At 41.9% G+C, this 17,330-nt stretch overlaps 1 protein-coding gene across 6 annotated transcripts in view; it reads left to right on the top strand.

Annotated features, from left to right (window-relative positions):
• Positions 1–17,330, top strand: part of THSD7B (thrombospondin type 1 domain containing 7B) — a 321,145-nt gene that overhangs the window by 297,578 nt on the left and 6,237 nt on the right. For 4 of the 6 annotated variants that reach the window (XM_068687381.1, XM_068687382.1, XM_068687384.1 and 1 more), the window contains exons 19-26: positions 1,663–1,804; positions 3,166–3,281; positions 3,418–3,535; positions 9,412–9,557; positions 14,356–14,515; positions 14,849–15,022; positions 15,106–15,201; positions 16,258–16,355. In XM_068687381.1, the coding sequence (XP_068543482.1) occupies positions 1,663–1,804; positions 3,166–3,281; positions 3,418–3,535; positions 9,412–9,557; positions 14,356–14,515; positions 14,849–15,022; positions 15,106–15,201; positions 16,258–16,355 (1,050 nt within the window). Of the gene's footprint in view, positions 1–1,662; positions 1,805–3,165; positions 3,282–3,417; positions 3,536–9,411; positions 9,558–11,647; positions 12,680–14,355; positions 14,516–14,848; positions 15,023–15,105; positions 15,202–16,257; positions 16,356–17,330 lie in introns of those variants that run through there. The other 2 variants (XM_068687385.1, XM_068687386.1) reach the window with 2 other exon arrangements.

A 17,330-nucleotide genomic window follows, 5' to 3' on the forward strand; every position in this document is an offset into this window, starting at 1 on the left:
AAATCATTTAAGTTATTAGTCTTCATTGTGAGGATGAGCAATCTGATTAGTTGTGGAAAAGGCAGTAAACAATTGGTAAACACTTAGCACAGGTTTAATTTTTGGATAATTGTGAACAATTAGTTATTTTAGATGAGCATGGGTATTCAAATAAGATTACCGTTTAAAATGATCTGACAAGGTGTTTGTCAGCAAGGAGGACATAATAAAATTTCCTTCATGTAGTAAACACATAAGGAAAATAGGCCCTGACAATTCAGTTTTCAGACTGGACCACACCTTTTCCCTATTTATCCTGGTATTTATTCTGTTTAGTTATGCTGTCATCTGTGCAACTAATCCAGTTTACAGCAGTATGAGATCTAGATTTATGCTGCAATGCCATGACATTTCTCTTTAATATTCACAATACGAAAATTATCCATACTTTCACCCATGCAGGGTTCTGTGTTTGCCAGCAATTAGTAGCATAATAATAAGCCTGTGGCTTTAAACTGTTAGCTGTTTTTTGTATTTAAAATACTCTCTAGAAAAATCATGTTTAAAATTCCCAAGCACTTATGAAAACATATTTCTACATGCATTGTTTTCTTGGTTTACTTTGCTGTTCCTGAGCAATCTTCAGTCCTAATGAGAGACTGTTAGGAATTAAATAGGTCATCTTGTTCAGTAAATGGCTCTGGATAATAGGGAATTATTTAATAGGGATTCATTGCCATTAGGTTCGCTGGGACCACTCTCAATTGCCCATGACCGCTTTGGGGGACTGTAGGAAAGCTCTGCCAAGTCTCGGTGGGCCAGAGCCCACATCCTTGGGGCTGGTTTTCCCTCTCAGCCTTACAAGCCCAAATGGCTATTACGTTTTCTCATAATCACCCTGGCTTCAGAGCAAGCCTATTTATACTTTTTTATGAGTTCATTTAATGAGACAAAACAGCTGTCTGTAGTGCTCCTCTCCACCAATTAGCCTTGCTCAGTGCCACAGGCATTTAATCTGCAGCGCTGTGACTCCATCCTCCCGAGGCAAGCTGCTCTCGTCAGCATGAGACAGGGACGTGACAGCCAGGCTGGGGACACGGTGCTCCCCGTGTCCCAGCCAATGCTTATGTTACATCTCCAGATTAAGTAAACTAAGGGAAAAACTTTTAAAATGCAAAGGCAGAGCTGGGTGGTGCCTCCATGTGCCTTCAAAGAGGTCTCTCGTGGTGTGGGGGGCAAGCAGGAGCCTGGAGGAGGGGATTTGTGGATGACTGGGTGCTGTCCTCTGCATGAAGGGGATATCCTCTGTGTGAAGGGGATATTTCTTGTGAGGCTGGAAGCAATCGGTCGCCATGCTAAGTCTGCAACCAAAATGGAAAGCAAAAATAAGGTTGGAGGGCTGGTAAAAACAAACATTTGCAGGGTTCGTGATGCACCAGAACAACTGAAAACAGGCCTTCGTTGGCTCATACTCATGTTAAAATGTGAGCACGCAAATCCTGGATTATAGGCAGCCTGACATTGGCATATGGTATCGGAGGCTTTGAAAAGTCACCCCATCTTGCTGTCAGCATGGTTATCTTGTACTCAGTGTAGCCATGGGATTGCATGTGGCGGCCCCAGCAGTCAGTGTCTGTGTGATTTACCAGGGTCTCTTGCACTGTCCATCCCTTTTGTCTACAGGTGTGTGATCCAAATGTTGTGCAAACCCGAACTCGACAAGTGCTGAGGTCTTCTGTCAATACCAAGCCCTGCCCTGAAGATTCACAAGTGAAGCCTTGTATTCTTAACCAAAATTGCTTCCAATATCAATACAATCTAACAGGTAGGTATAATTTTCCAATTTCTTCTCTGCAGGAAGGGACACCAATTACAAGGCACATTAAGCTGATGTTCTGCTTTTCTAAGTGTCTTTGCATAAAAAACCCAGCTCCTTAAAGACTTTCTCCAGTTGTGTTTTTAGTTATGTTTGCTTGTTGTGTTGGTTAAAGCCTTGGCATTACAAGAATTACTTGTTAACATCATGAATTTCACTAACGTTAATTACATATGTACATTTTTACAGGTCAATGGGTAAACGCATTATTTTAGTAGTTGAGTTAACACTTCAGGCATGCTGGAAATAAAACTAGTAAATGGGATGTCTTGTTTTTGCTGGGTGAAGAGGATGTAACATCCGTGTAATTCCAGTGAAGGCAATAATACCAAAACCAGTCTGATCTGAAGGCAAAAGAGGTTGTATGGGTGGGCACAGGACACTGAGAACAAAATACATTGTTTAGGACCTTAGTTGGAAGTAGTTAAATCTGTCACACATGAACTAGCAAAGAGAAAGAAGAAGTTCTTCCGTTTTAACTAGCTCAGATAATTGAGAAAAACCCTAAAAGGAGATCTGAGGTGAATTTTCAGGCTGATGGGAAGGGAGAACAGAGATAGAGAAAATGCAATATCTGAGTATAAACCAAGCCTGTTTGAAAGAAATCCCTAGAAGTACAGACAGCATGATGATGATGATGGTGATATTTTTTATGATCATATTTCAGAAATGAAGATCAGTTGTGTGTTCATGTTTATCAAAGGAGGAAAACACAAAGTAATAGGTTTTTCTCTTGTATGCTCCCGATTTGTTATTGGTGTATGGAAATTGTAGTTGCTTGTGTTGGTTTCTGCTTATTTTAAACGGTACTTTATGGCTTGTTTTAGCTTACTTGTATTCTGGCCAGAATTTTCTTCTACTAATAATGCTGTTTTTAGTTCATGAGTATTAGAACTCATTCAAATAATGGAAATATTTTGCTCTGAGACAAGAAATAGGTGAAATTATAGTTGCTTGTCAGAAACTTCCACAGCTATCAAAGTGAATTTTTGCTTCAGACAATACAGCTCTGTAAATGCACCAGCTGGGTTTCATTGACACACTTTATCAGCATTTAACAGTGTTCCGTGCCCTCTGATGTACCAGTTTTGTTGAAGGATATCTAAGCACGAAGCAACAAAGTTCTCATCGGAGACCTGCTCTTATTTAAGAGCAACTTTCTTTTGTGGGTTTTCTTCTTGGATTTGATACGAGCTAACGCAGTGAAGCCAAGGACTGGGAAAAGACGACTCACATGCTGAGTTCAGAGAGGTAAAAAGTGAGTTGTAGCAGTGCCCTGCCATGCTGAGTCCTTTGTCTTGTGCCCACAGACTGGAGCACGTGCCAGCTCAGCGAGAACGCAACGTGCGGGCAAGGAGTAAGGAAGCGGCTCCTGAGCTGCGTGCGCAGCGATGGGCGGACGGTCAGTGCGCGGCACTGCCAGCAGGTGAAGAGCAAGGCCACATGCCACGGGGAAATGGGCAAAGATTAATTTAATTTTCTTAATTTTATGCCCAACGCAGCACAATGTCGTCCTGTGACTCCTTAAGGCTTAACGTGTGCGTTTTGTTGCGCGCCAACAGCGTCACCTGGAGAAGCCCGCGGAGATGAGCAGCGAGTGCCTGGTGGGATGCGTGGTGGACTGCTGGCTCTCAGCGTGGTCAGCCTGGTCGCAGTGCTCCCAGACGTGTGGTGCTGGCGGTGAGTCCACACCTACCCTCCTGCCCTATTCACCCCACACCACAAAATTCAGCTTGGATGGCACCCCCAGCCCTGCTTACACCAGCCCTGCACTGAGACCAGGCACTCCAGTTCACACTGAGCCCTTCAGACTTGGATGTGGTAAAGTTCCTGAGGTGCTGAGCTTTGGAGACAAAGCAGGCTCTTTTCACAGTACTCCAAAGTGAATAACACAATTTAGGGAACGAGTGGATAGATACCCAAAGGATTATTTTAGTAATTAATTTAAACTCTCAGAATTCAGTCATAGGAAACGTTTTTCAGTCATAGGAAATGTTAACCCCTGTTAACAAAGGGAGTGCTCAGAGAATCAGAAATGCAAGGGAGTTGCAGGTTTCTTGATAAATAGATAAGTAAGTAAATAAAAATCCTTTGATAAAGTTACTTTTAGGAACATAACTATATTAGATTGAAGAAAAAAAAATAGAAGAATATGGTTCGTGATTTAGTGTTTGCCTCTGCTTCCATCCTGTAACCACAGCTTCCTCGGTATTTTTATTACTCCGGTAACTTTAGCATGGTTTTCTGTAGCTCATAATGCTTACCTACGTATAAAAAGTAAAAGAATTAAGGCCTTTCTTACTGCTATATGATTAAAAGAAAATTGTCAGTGTTATCATGAGGAAATGCAGTGAAGATTATATTCAAAATAGGTTCATTACATTATTTCCCAAGCTTGTAATGTGCATCACATCACACATACAGGTAATGGCTTCAAGACTCAGGAGCCATAATGTGTATTTGAATCGAGTTCACTTAAGGTCAAAAAAAAAAAAAGTTCTTAACTTCCATAAAGTGATCCCTTCAGATGGATTTCAGAGATCAAAGCATGTTACAGGGGAAGCTTAATATTTGGATTAGTGGTGTTCTTTCTTTACTGAATTTTTAACCCTTTCATGAAGTAGTACTCTCTCAACATAAATGAAAAATTCATAGATAGTGTTTTAACAACAACACACTAGGAATACTATTAATTCCTTTTTTTTTTTTTCCAAAATAAATTCTAGAGTGTTAATTCTCACGTTGCTGAATGAACTTAAATTTTTTTTGAGTGTTCAATCACTTAGTAAAATAAACAGGGCTACGTGTGCAAAAACTTATTTGTGGTTTTTAGTATGATTAACAGAGCAGCTCATCCTATGATGAAAAAGACCTGAAGGTCTTTTTATCCTGAGCACTCGCATTACATAGTCTGCAAGGGATGTGCTACTACTCAAGTAGAGGTATGCCTCATATTCCTGATCCTGAAATACTTATCCAGATCCCGAAGATTGTTTAAAACCTGATGATTCCTAGTGCATTTAAGGAGCAAATACTTTCTTCATGCCGTAAGTCAGAGCTGGGCTTCTGCAGAGACCTGATCCAACTGAAAATACCAGTGCCCTGCAGAAGTGGACCTCTGCTCTTCCTGTAAGTGTCCTTACTGTAGGTGTCAAACCACATTAAAGATAATTAAACCACAGGGTCAAGTGCAAACACTTCTGGTCCACAAAGAACAAAAGTCTGTTATATAGCTAGCTAGAGAACTGGCTAGTACAGATTGGACTGTAGATAACAACTCAAAAGCTTGAGATAATTCTTCTGTGAACCTACAGAAGATAAGCATCTGTGAAATCAGCTTTAAACATTGATATCAATCACACGTGATGGAGACACCTGAGCACCAATTCTGCAGCTGTGGCCTTTGTGTGGTTCCAACAGTAAAAACTGAGACACTTTCCTGTTAGCTTCTTCGTTATGTTCCAATTGGGTACTACTTAATGATAGTAATAATAGAGAAGACATTAATTGCATACTCACCTACAGGCGGTACTTCACAGATGAATATTGTGTGAGTTTCCTACCTGAATGTTCCCACACAGCAAAACCTTCAAAATCACCATGAGTTTCTCATTGGCATTTGTGAGAATAGGATTAAACCTCAAATTAGACACAGAAAACCAAAGGACGACAATAAACGAGCCGTGGGAATAGGCTGTAATAAACACTGATTCTGCTTCCCTTTGCCAAATAAATAATTGCCTGCTTTTTGATAAAGCTAAAATGTAGGACTTAAATGCACACTTCTTAGAAATAATTCACAGCAAATCAGCTGCATGTGCTGTTACTACCTCCACTCTTTTCCTCATTTGCTCCAAATAATATTCTGCTTTTCTGGCTTTTCTTGGAGAGCATGTGAAGGGCCTGTTGAAGTACCATAAATGACTTCAAAGGGAAACATAATTTAAATATCATTCAGATCAAAATTTAGTGTCACTGGATGTATGCTTTCATGTGTTTCTTAAGCAACATCGCTAACATTTTTATTTTGTCCGTCTCTTCCAGTAACTTAATTTGCTGTGATGTATTTTAATGGATAGTACCTTTTTCTTGCTCAGGTTTTGTTTTACGGAACAATGCATTTAAACATGATCCTGTGCTGCTGTGTACGTGGCACTGACATCTCGTATGGTTCTGGTATACAGCAGCCAAAGGCGAATATATTGATTTTTATAAATGATGATGAGTAAAGTAGATCTCTCCTGCCTGCCTGTGATGAGCCTGCGGAGATGTGTAACAGATATTTGCCTCTTGCAGCTGTGGTTCTGGGCAGCATCTGCTCTGGGTGCTGGCTTGGGCTTTATGCTGGTGTTGTGTTATATATCAGGGGTCCTCGTAGCAGTTGCTGTGCAGTTAGGGAAAGATGTATGGTACTGTGTTAATGCATGATGTTCCCAAGGCCTGAAGCAAAGTTATTGGAAAAGATCATGGATAAAGACTGGAGAAAGGTAATTCCCAGCATGCTGTTTTTCTTTTGTTGAGGCAAATAAATGCACAAGGCTGTTTTATTTTTCTAAGTAAATGTTTTCTTGTCCTGGATGATTTCTCTCAAGTTGTCCAACAGATATGCTAAATAGTATACAAACAGCTAAACCTGTACCTCATCACTTATAAAAAATGACCTCATCTGAAAAATTTTGGGGTTTACATGAGTTACCCAGTGTTGAACACACTGCCGTGTAAATATCCCCAAGTTAATACCAGTTATTTCCAATTTTCAGCACACATTTTGTCTTAATTTTCATATAATTTAATGCTGCACAGCAGAGGAAACAAACGTGTGGCTAATTCATTGGAAAATTAAGGTAAATTTAACTGGGAGATTTAAGAAATAACTAGGATTGCTTTGTCTATACCAGAGTTTGCGTTAAAAGCAAATGAATTTCAGATGCAGTGAGATTTCTTTCTCCATAGGCAGTAAAAAATAAGGTATTTAGAAAGTAAAGACAGGTGGAGTTTTTCTGCTACTTGAGCGGCAATGGAGCACCTAGATAATGTTTATGGAGTGAGGAAAAAAAAGCAATAGAGCTTTAAGAAATTCACTGCAGTGATTGTGCCCAAGGGAGATTTCAACAAAATTTCTTAGACAAAATTTATTTCTTTAATGATTTATTCACAGTAGAGAAAGAAAGTGGTGGAGAGAGAAACAAGTCAGACGGCAGCTGACCACTGTGAATGGAGTAAATTTAAAAGGTTTGGATAACCGACTGTAGGAAAATAAAATGTAAATAAAAACAGAATGGTTGTTAGTTCCTCTTAAAAGGAAAATCATGGGTTTTCTTCATTGATCTTCCCATTTATGTTTTGTTAGAAAGTTGTTAAGCAGAGAGTATAAAAGGAAATTATGTGTTGAATTAAAGTAGCTTGATGAATACTTCAGGGTTTCCAGCCCCTCCTAAGGAGATCAGATCTTTCAAACCTCAGAGCGCTCCATTTCTGCCACTGCCATTTCAGAGCCGGTGCCTGCAGGGGCTCAGCACTGAGCTGCTGTCCCAGGGCACCCCCTGCCCTGTTTCCCCAGACCCCTGCATCCACAGGTTTCCCATGCTCTCCCGAAGAGCCCTTTCCATCGCTAACCAGTCCCCAGAATTCACAAAGCTATATCCTAACAACTGGCCTAATTTTTACAAACTGCAAATTGCTGCAGGCTGCAGCAACCTTTTACATGCCAGGGGCTGGTTCCCATTCTGGGGTAAGCAAAATCACTTCCCTTAGTCTTCTCTGATTCTTCTGTTTTCCAAATACCTTGGTACATGTGTTGCCTTTCTCTGGACTGTCTCCAGTTTGCCTCCTTTAGCCTTTTGGAGCACATTGCCCAAACCTCAGTGCAAGCAGAGGGAGTGTTGCAGTTCTGCCCCACCTCTCGGGGGTCTCTTCAAGAAACAAGACAAATCGGACAAATTCAGTCCAGTGCAGATTTATCAAAGGCCAGTTATAAGCCACCTGCTCTCCCTCAGGGTGCCGTGACATGATGCATTTTGGCACTGTGTGGCCCGGAGGCAGCTGCAGCCCCCCTCCACGTTAATACACCCCAAGCACCAGCAGAGGACCGGGAGCTTTCCTCCCGGCTCTGGCGCCTGGTGCACCACAGGAGTTTTTACGTTCCCTTTCCTCTCAGCTGGTAGGATTTTTCCACCTCCTAATGTATCTGATTCTGTGACGGCTGAATGCACAGCCATGTGGATAAGAGCTTTTATCATCACTTCTGTTACAAACTCCCCTGGTCCAGAGGATTAGACCTGGAAAAGGAAAAGGTTTTAAAATTGGTTTAAATGGGTTTAAAAATGAAATTCAATGGGTCAGAACAGGGGAAGAGCACTGTAAAGGTAAGAGAGCTCGCTAAGATATGCCACTACATTTTTCAGGGGATTTAGCTTTTAATTTTTAGTTCCTAAAATTTTGTGGGAAGCCCTGCTCTGTAGACATTCACGATGGCTGCTATTAGAAGCATACCCTAAGCACAGCTGCAGCACAGTTAATTAAAGAGCGCGTCCATAAATCGCTGCGAGCAGGCTCTGGCTGACTATCACGGCATCCCCGCGTTGCAGGGGTGTTTGCTTCCAGCACGGACTCACCTGTACTCCAGATTGCAGCTAAATGACTGCCATACAAGCGGAGCGCTTCCCCACCAAACCTCCTCCCTTTCCTTCTCAGGGAGTTAGCAATTACGGCCTGCATCTGTCTCGTTGCATGTGTGTGCTCTTATTACCGAGTCCTTTCTCCTTTTTTTAACTGCCTCTCAAATCCCCGTCTACTGAAAGGTGAGGCAGAAATTTTATCCGTAGCACAATCTCATGCATTGCATTGCGTAACAGCTCTTTTCACTTTTCGTTTTAATTGGAGCCCGGATTCTAATTGAATCATTTTGAGTGAAAACATTCCTGGACGTAAATGGACAGCAAAGGAGAAGGAAATGGAATTGCTGTAACTTTAATGAATGTATTCAGTTTTATTATTTCAAAAGTAGTAACATAATTGCTTTTTCTATTCAGTAGCTGAAGAAGTTTTCACCAATAATAAATAGGATTTTAATGGAAATGGCAGAAGTGGTTATGGATGGTAATAGCCATTAGAGTGTTTGCAGTTTTCAAATTAGAGGCACATAATTGGTCATAAAAAGGAAATTTCATTTGTTAAAAATCTCCGGAAACATATTGAATGGATGATGTTAGAAATGATGATTCCATAGGAATTATTTTCTGGCCATATTTAATAATCAGGATTTAGTCAAATATTTAAATGTGTTGCGCAAACAAATAACGTCTTTGGAAAACATACAAAATAGAAATATCAGAAATATCAGTGGCTGCATCACGGAGCGGAAGACTTGGCAATTGCAGCCGTATCATCTAAATAGGCTTCCTGAATAATCGCTTTGTGTGGGTTTTAAAAAAGAGCTTTGTGTTTATGGGTGGAAAATGAGTCTGTAATAACGAGAACCCTCTTCTTGCCCCCAAATCTGCCTCTGCTCCTTCCCATGGTTGTCTCTCACCGTGCTGTGTCTCTCTCCCCGCCAGGCCAGATGGTGCGCGGGCGTGCGGTGCTCCTGCAGGCTGAAGGTGAGGGCAGGCCCTGCCCGGCGCAGCTCACCCAGCACAGAAGCTGCCCGGTGAAGCCCTGCTACAGCTGGCATCTCGGCCCCTGGTCGCCCTGCAGACTCCAGGTAGGGCTCGCGTTCCTGCTGCCGCCAAAATGAGGATGGGGCGGCGAGGTTGATTTAGGTTTAAGAGGCGTGTGAAGGCTGGGAAGTTCAGCAACGTAAACCTGCACACGCGATCTCCCGGCCGTCAGCAGCGATTTACGGCGGGACAGGTTCAAGCGCTGTGAGCTTATAGAGGTACTAAAGGAGATTTGTGTGGTGAATGTGCTTGAGCAAGCATAGTCATGGTGACCTATAATTTAATTATATAAAGTAACTCTAACAAGAAAATAGATATGCCTGGTTTCCAGAGCTTCATCTATTTTATCTTTTATTTTAAGTACCATATAGCAGGTCTTTCTCTGCAAGGTCTTCAGTGCACTAGTGCTGCTGTATGAAATGCTGGCTTTTACTTTCCCCGCAGTGTGACTTTCTTTGTAGCAACCTGGGAATGGCAGGATTCAGCTCCCCGCACACTCCGCACCACGGTTGTCATTCTCTCCCAGCCATTGACTCGCATCCGGCTTGAATTGATTTTTTTCCCCCTGTACTTTTTCTTTTCTCCTTAGCTATTAGATCACATTACCCATACTAAACCAGCTAAATTGGTAACCCAGATTAAGCAGAGATGAATCTTCCATGTTGCAGCTTCCCAGACATAATGGAGCCCGCTAGGGCTGCTGAGAGCCATCTTAGCTGAGGTGCAGGTAGGAGAAGAATCGCCCTGCCTCATCCTGGGGCACAGGACCTCTGCACAAGTCTGTGGCTGCTTCTCCAGACTGTCAAACAGAGGAAATTGAAGGCAGTAATGGAAGTGAAGACACATCCCTTGTGTTTTCTGATCTGCCCTCTATGTCTGCTCGATGTCTGGGTGCAGTCGATGGACCTGTAGCAAATGCTGCAGGCAGCAGAATAGATACCTGGAATTTCCCCAGCATTTTGTAAATGAAATGTGGAGTGTTTACAGCCTTTGGACAGCCCAAGATCACAGAACAGGAAATATATATTAGGGTCACCTTTCTTCTTGGTTCCTGTGCTAAACAACAACTCATTCCAGCTAAGTAAGGATGTGAATATGTTTTTTGTGTATGCTGCACGCAGTATTTATTTACGTATAACATCCTCAGCTGATATTTTGCCCAGCAAAGGTAAGCAAATTCTGCTAAACATTAGGGAGAAGACTTTCAAGGATAGGAGCTAACATAGCTGATAAAAGAATTAGTAGGGAAGCTGAATTAATGCCCTAGCATATTCCAGAAAAATAACACATCCCGGAAATTAAAAATGTGCACATTCAGAACCCAGCTAAATTTCAGCTCAAAGCAAGTAATCATGGCCTTCTCTAAGCTAGATATCATCCTGTGCTTGCAGTGAGATAGAGTCCGCTTCTCTTCTTAAATTACTGTGTTGTAGTTTCTCACCCCTTTGCTTTGTTTTGGAGAGGAGACCTTTTTTTTCACATTCAACTCTCTTTAATGAGGTTCTTTGGAATTAAATGTAGTTCATAAATACAAGGTGATTTATTCCTGTACTTTTCTGGAAAAGAAGCTTAAGTGTACTTTCTAGAGAAAGCTTTTAGAAGTCACGTTTTCAAGAATGCTTTGTTGAAGACGGTAAATACATCATATGGTAAGACCAAAATGCATATTGTGAAAAAGTCTTCCTGGGGTAATATAAACAGGACAATTAATTATAAAGCCAAAACATTTCTTCCTTGTATTATGAGATAACTGAGACTGCATTTCTTAATTGTAGAAGGACTGTTAAATTGACTTCATGTGAATAATTAAAGGTGTGTGAATGTTTAGGAGCAGAGCCTGCTAAGTACTGCTGGTTTTCACAGTATGTAAATCAGCACACTGCTCTCCAGGCACATGTCACAGGCACATGTCACAGGCACCCCTCCAGCAGACCTGGGCATTTCTGCTGCATTCAAAGGGGTGCAGAACCTGGAAAATGGTCAAAACACCTAATCTTAAAGGGTTGCTTTACATTAATCATTTTCTCATTGGAGTTGAAGTGTTTTACACTGATTAGTGAAAAAAAAATAAATAAAAAATAAGAAAGTAAAAATTAGCAGTGAATGACAGAGTTCACAATTTTTCCATTAACAGGATATAAGCCAAGCAGCTAGACATTATCAAGGACTATCTGCCTAACATTCATAAGAAGACTAAGAACCCTTCCTGGGGTGAAGGACTGAGACGTAGAGGCTCTGTGCAGCTGCTTCTGGAGGGGCCCTACCTCCAGACTGCATTTAGGGAACCAAGGGGCTTTTCTGAATCATCCAAAGGGTCAAAATAGAAATTTGTGCAGCCAAACAGACCATGAAACCATGGAAGTCAAATCCCTGGACCTCTGGAATTCAAATGGACCTGGACCCTCTGGAAGTCAAGTCCCTGCATATTTCCTGCAAGGAGCTTGTGACTCAAAAGGCAGAGGCTAAATCTGTGCAAACCTCAGATCATCACACCTCCCAAGGAAGAGCACTTACAATACAGATTTGATCCCCAGTGTTTTGAATATTTGATCATCTCCTTGGCAATGCTCCTCTGATTAGCAGCTACTCACCGAATCCTCATTGTGCCATTTCTGCAGCAAATTTCCACTGATTCCACACCTATTAATTAGGTCTTCAAATGTATAATTTTGGGGACATGAATAATTTTTAGGATGATAAGAAAGTTAATGCATTACTCCTGCATTGCTTATGACCTTGCCAAATATATCAAGAAAGCCCTGTGTCATTTTCCTCTGTAAACGACAGGATGACATAGTATCTTTTAAATGCATTCAATTCATTGTAAAAATGCATTTCAGGCCTTTCTTGAATGAAAGCAAGAAAGTAGAAAACACTGTTAAAAAGCTAACATTTATTTTTGGATTTGTTTGAGAGTCCATTATTTATATTTATTTATTTATTCTAAATATTGGAAATATGAATATATTGCCAATATTTCATGATAGAAGGATGAAGAATGTTGCTTTGAGGCATGCTAACTTTTATAACGGAGATTACCAAAAATGTATTCTTTTAATCTATTCTTTATATTTGTGTCTGTATTTACATAACTATTCATGCATTTATATCTATCCAAATACTTATATATTTATGTACTGTTTGTAAAAGAACAAGTATCTTCACATTTTTTTTGTCCTTTTCAATAATCCTCAGCCATTCCTTGAGCCACTTCGTTGAGCTGCGAATGGACTGCAGTTTGATTAGTGCCCATTTCCCCAGGGAATTTTCTCCACATTGTATTCTGTTTCCACCAGCAATTTCTGAGAACTCTAACCCAATTGACAGCCGCATGAGTTATTCACACACCATTAATCTCAGGCCGCTATAGAGGTTTCAGGGGTGACACAGTAATTTAGAACAGTAAGTTGCATACTGACTAAAATGAAACATGGTGTTAAAAACTTGAAATCTGGCTGCATATGGTAAATCTACACTAATATTTCTCTAAGATGCTTTTGATTAGCAACTGCTCTAAACCCAACTAGTTACACTTCTATTTCTATATCACCATGCGCCAGCAACAGAAAAGGTATGGAGAAAATGAAAATGGTGCCAGATGTTTACAGGAGAGCCATTCTTGAGATTCTTGCTATCAAACATGCTGCCGAATAAATGGACTTGGTAGGAGCCATTCTGTTCTGCAGATGAAGTCCATTACTTTAAAAGAATCTACTGCCAAGTGATTCAAAGTAGTGTTTCCTTTGGTTGTATAAAAGCAATGTTTCATCCTTTTTCCTGAGCTTTATTTACTGAATTTTGTAAAGTGCTATTTCCATAAGGCTTAAGATGCACGTTCATAAAGCATCGCACAGGTTTAATGTATGTGCCTCAAACATCAACACAGCTCTGTTTTTCAGAAGAAAATGAAACAATTCCACTCTCTAGAAATAGCCTCAGGGCATCATTTCTCACAGCATCTTCATCGCTGGGTTAACCAAACAACATTGATTTTCTGGTAGAGGAAGTCTTCAGCAAGTGGTTTGGTGTTTTACTGAGTGTTTCGGAACCGGACTGAAGAGTGTGGAGTGGCTTGGATGGAGCCACCTAACGCTTGTTCAAACCGGATTCAATGCTAACAAGCTGGGGCTGGCTTCAGATGGCATTTCAGTAAGGCTGGCGATGTCTCCACCTCAGAACCGGAAACTCCCTGTACAATTAAGTTACACAAACATCCTAGTGCACATTAATCCTCGCAGCCTAATTGAAGACATTGAAGGATTTGTGCTGTTGCAGAGTTTAAAGCATTTAATTGCTCATACTGGGCTGTGTCGTCAAAGGAGGTGAAGGGAAATGTCCATTGCTTATGGGCAGGCTCTGCCCTTGGCTGCTTTAGAGAAGCCAAAACACTCCTTTTGAATCTTTTATGGTACCCACCTCTTCCCCTAGGAGATTCAAGGCTTTGTCACGTGGGAAGGGACCAGCTCTCCTGAAGCCGTGCTCTTCACATTTGCTATTTTTCGCTGTTGCAGCAGGAAAAGGGCCTGCCTGAGCTCTGCCCCATCTGCTTGGTGACTCCTTTCTTCCTGGACTTCCCTGACATGGAAAGGAAAGGACTTGTGTGCTCTTCTCTCCTCTCTGGTTATACACATTTTTCCATGTGGCTCTCTGCCTCTGAGCTTCTGCAGAGTTTCTTACAAAGGAGATCTCCACCTGTCTTCCCGTAACTGGGGATACTATTGCAGTCCAGAAACTGGATTTATATCTTTGAAGTCTTTATTTACAGGTGGAATCAAGTGTATTTCTTCTGCCATCTGCTAACGCCAGCAATGTGTGTCTCTGTTCCCCTCTGTCATTTCCTAGGGTGGACAGTGCGGAGACGGATTGCAAGAGCGCAACCTCACCTGTGTAGTGCATGACGCATCTGCTTCTGCTACAGCCAAACCAGTGGAAAATGCATTATGTGCCGAGATGCCTTTGAAAGAGACCGTGCTGCAGTTACCATGCTCCGTGCCTTGCCCAGGTAAAGACTTTTGAAAGTCACAGGACGCTGCTGTCTGCAATAGCTTTCTGAGACGGAGAGGCTTGCATAGCTGAGTACTGGCAGCTGCCGCAGTCAGAATTCGTACTTCAGCAAATCACGTAAATGCTCAGTCTGCTGTTTCTAGATCACCTGTAAAAGGCTTTCTTTTTGGAGAAAATGAGATTCCCCGCGAAGCAGAAAATCTGAATAATGCATATCATTGGGTGATAAACTGAGGTTATTTCACTGTTAAAGCTGTTGTACGCAGCTTGTCCTTAATCCTTTAAGGCTGGTTCCTTTGGGAAACCTGTGATTTATTCTTCCTGTGTGCAGGTGACTGCCACCTGACCGAGTGGTCGGAGTGGAGCTCCTGCGAGCTCACGTGCATCGAGGGCAGGAGCTTCGAGACAACGGGTCGACAGGCTCGATCCCGGGCATTTGTAGGTCAGTCCCCTGAGAGCCCCGAGAGCTGCTCCGGACAAGTGGTGGAGACACGGCCTTGCTCAGGTAGCCTTGCCAGAGTTTCTCTCACTCGAGAGTTTATTCTGATTCTCTTGCAATGTGAAGACTAACTGGTATTGACGTTGCAGGAGGGAAGTGTTACAATTACCTGTGGAAAACCAGCCTTTGGCGAGACAATGTACGCACAGTGTGGTGCCAGCGCTCGGACGGAATAAATGTCACAGGTATGCCCCAAATTGCCATGCACAATTATGAAAGGAAAGTCTTCATACAAGTTGTTCTTTTGTATCAGTTACTCAGTCAGCCTTCCTTCCTGGTTCCTCTAGAATTTCAGTTCAGGTTTACGTGTGGGAAAGACAGGTGGCAACTCACCAGCCCTGCTGTCAGGTCACCATCACGCATGTCATTGTATGAGTTACCCCGATGGTTGTGTTGTCCACAGGAAGAGACAAATGCACATACAGTAACTCGTCTGCCTAGGCAGCCTTGTACAGCTGTTAGTGCAACTTTCCAGCAACAGGGGAGAGAAAGAGAAAATCACATGTGATGGTAGAGAGCCCAGCTTCTGTAACTCTCCTATTCAATAGACAGGAATCTCAGATCACTCAGACTGTGAGATTCCTGCTGGTGCTGTGACCTACAAATTCTGCCTGCACAGGATGAAAAGTGAAATCCATGGTCAGCACTTTGATGCTCCACGAGAGATTGACAAAGGCAAAGGGCTCGCACATCCGCAGGATCTCTCTCAGTATGCAGAGGATGAATGAGTAGAGAGAGCAGGAATGAAAATGCAGATGTTCTTATCTAGCTCTATTTATAAGGACTAGTTAAGATAATATACAAAAGTTTTATGTGCAAAGGTTGCCAAGTAGTTAAGAACTCATTAACACTTTTTTTTATTGCTATGAGGCAGAGTTCCCCAAGTGAGGATGGGCTAAGGCGTTAAGTGTATTATATCTTTTTATGTAGATAAGACGTTAATGAGGACACAGAAGATCTGCATCTAATTCCTGATTCTGTCCCCAACTTCCTATGTGGCCTGGGGCAAATTGCTTAAATCCGAATGTCTCTGTTCTCCATTAACAAGATGGGTACGATAATAATTCCCTGCCTTGTTAAGGCAAATTAATTAATGTGATGCCTACAGATATTATGCTAATGAGCTCAATAGAGTACTATTTAACCATATAAAATAAGCAAGCATGCACTTCTTACTCTATGGTGATCCAAGTCAAAACCATTGTACAACGTACCCTTGAAAGCACTCTTTTTTTGGAAAGTAACTTCTTTTCCAGGAGGGTGTGCTCTTCAGACCAAACCTGCTGAAGTTCGTCGTTGCAGCCCAGCGTGCAAAAAACCCTTCTCCTACTGCACCCAGGTGCGTAGTTGCTGCAGAACGTGGCTGATGAATTAACACCGCAAAATCTATTCAGTTATCTTCTGGATCTTAAACGCATGCCAGGACCTAGGAAATAGTTCAGTGTGCCCATGGTACCACCTCGAGGAAGTTGTAGGAATTTCAATTAAAGAGAAAAGCTTCATAAACCTGCACAGATGAGTGATGGTGTATATTAGCGTTGTAATTTTGGTTTTGTTTCGTGGGGAGGGTTTGGAACCTCTTGGTTTAATTTTTATTGAATGCTGTTTTACTGTCAAATAGCAAATGGACTGTTTAAAGCTTATGTAAGAGAGAAAATAAAAGCATATTTGCTCTCCTGCTCCTTCAAGGACACCGGAGGCCCCCAAGAGTGCAAGGAAGCTGTAGCAGCCTGATCCCACCACCTCCATACTAACCATTTAAGCAGGGTCTGGAATGGAGCCCACTTGCTGAAATGTTCAGCATCAGCAACATCTGCTGCATCTTTGAGGAAGCATCTCCTCTTTGCCTCTGAGCAGATGTGAGCCCAGAGGTTAAAACATCCCTTCTTGTAGTACTGAACTCCAGTGAAAGCTTCCAAAAATGCCTTCTCCTTGTTCTCTGTGTCAGCTCTGTGGCAGAGCACAAAACCCAGAACCCTTGAAGTAGCCAGGTGCACCTGGGGTGTATGTTTCTATTTTAAATACAGCCTCCACAGCTCTCAGCTTCAGCTGAGTATCTTGTGGGAGGAATTACCATTGGAAACAAGCTCATGGGCAATTGTATAGAGCTATAAGGGTTGTTGTGAGAGCCTACAGAGCCATACACACCATGGGCAGACATGCATTCATTAGCTATTTAAATTCTTGAGAGTTCCTTCACCTTCTGCTCAAAAAAGCTCAGGATCGTGTCTGACAACAATTGGGGATGGTGTGGGATAAAAACTGACATCAAGTGTTAAATTCTTATCACAGATACTGTAAATCCCGTATCTGT

The sequence above is a fragment of the Anas acuta genome, chromosome 6 (genome assembly GCF_963932015.1).
Source record: "Anas acuta chromosome 6, bAnaAcu1.1, whole genome shotgun sequence".
NCBI lineage: Eukaryota > Metazoa > Chordata > Aves > Anseriformes > Anatidae > Anas > Anas acuta.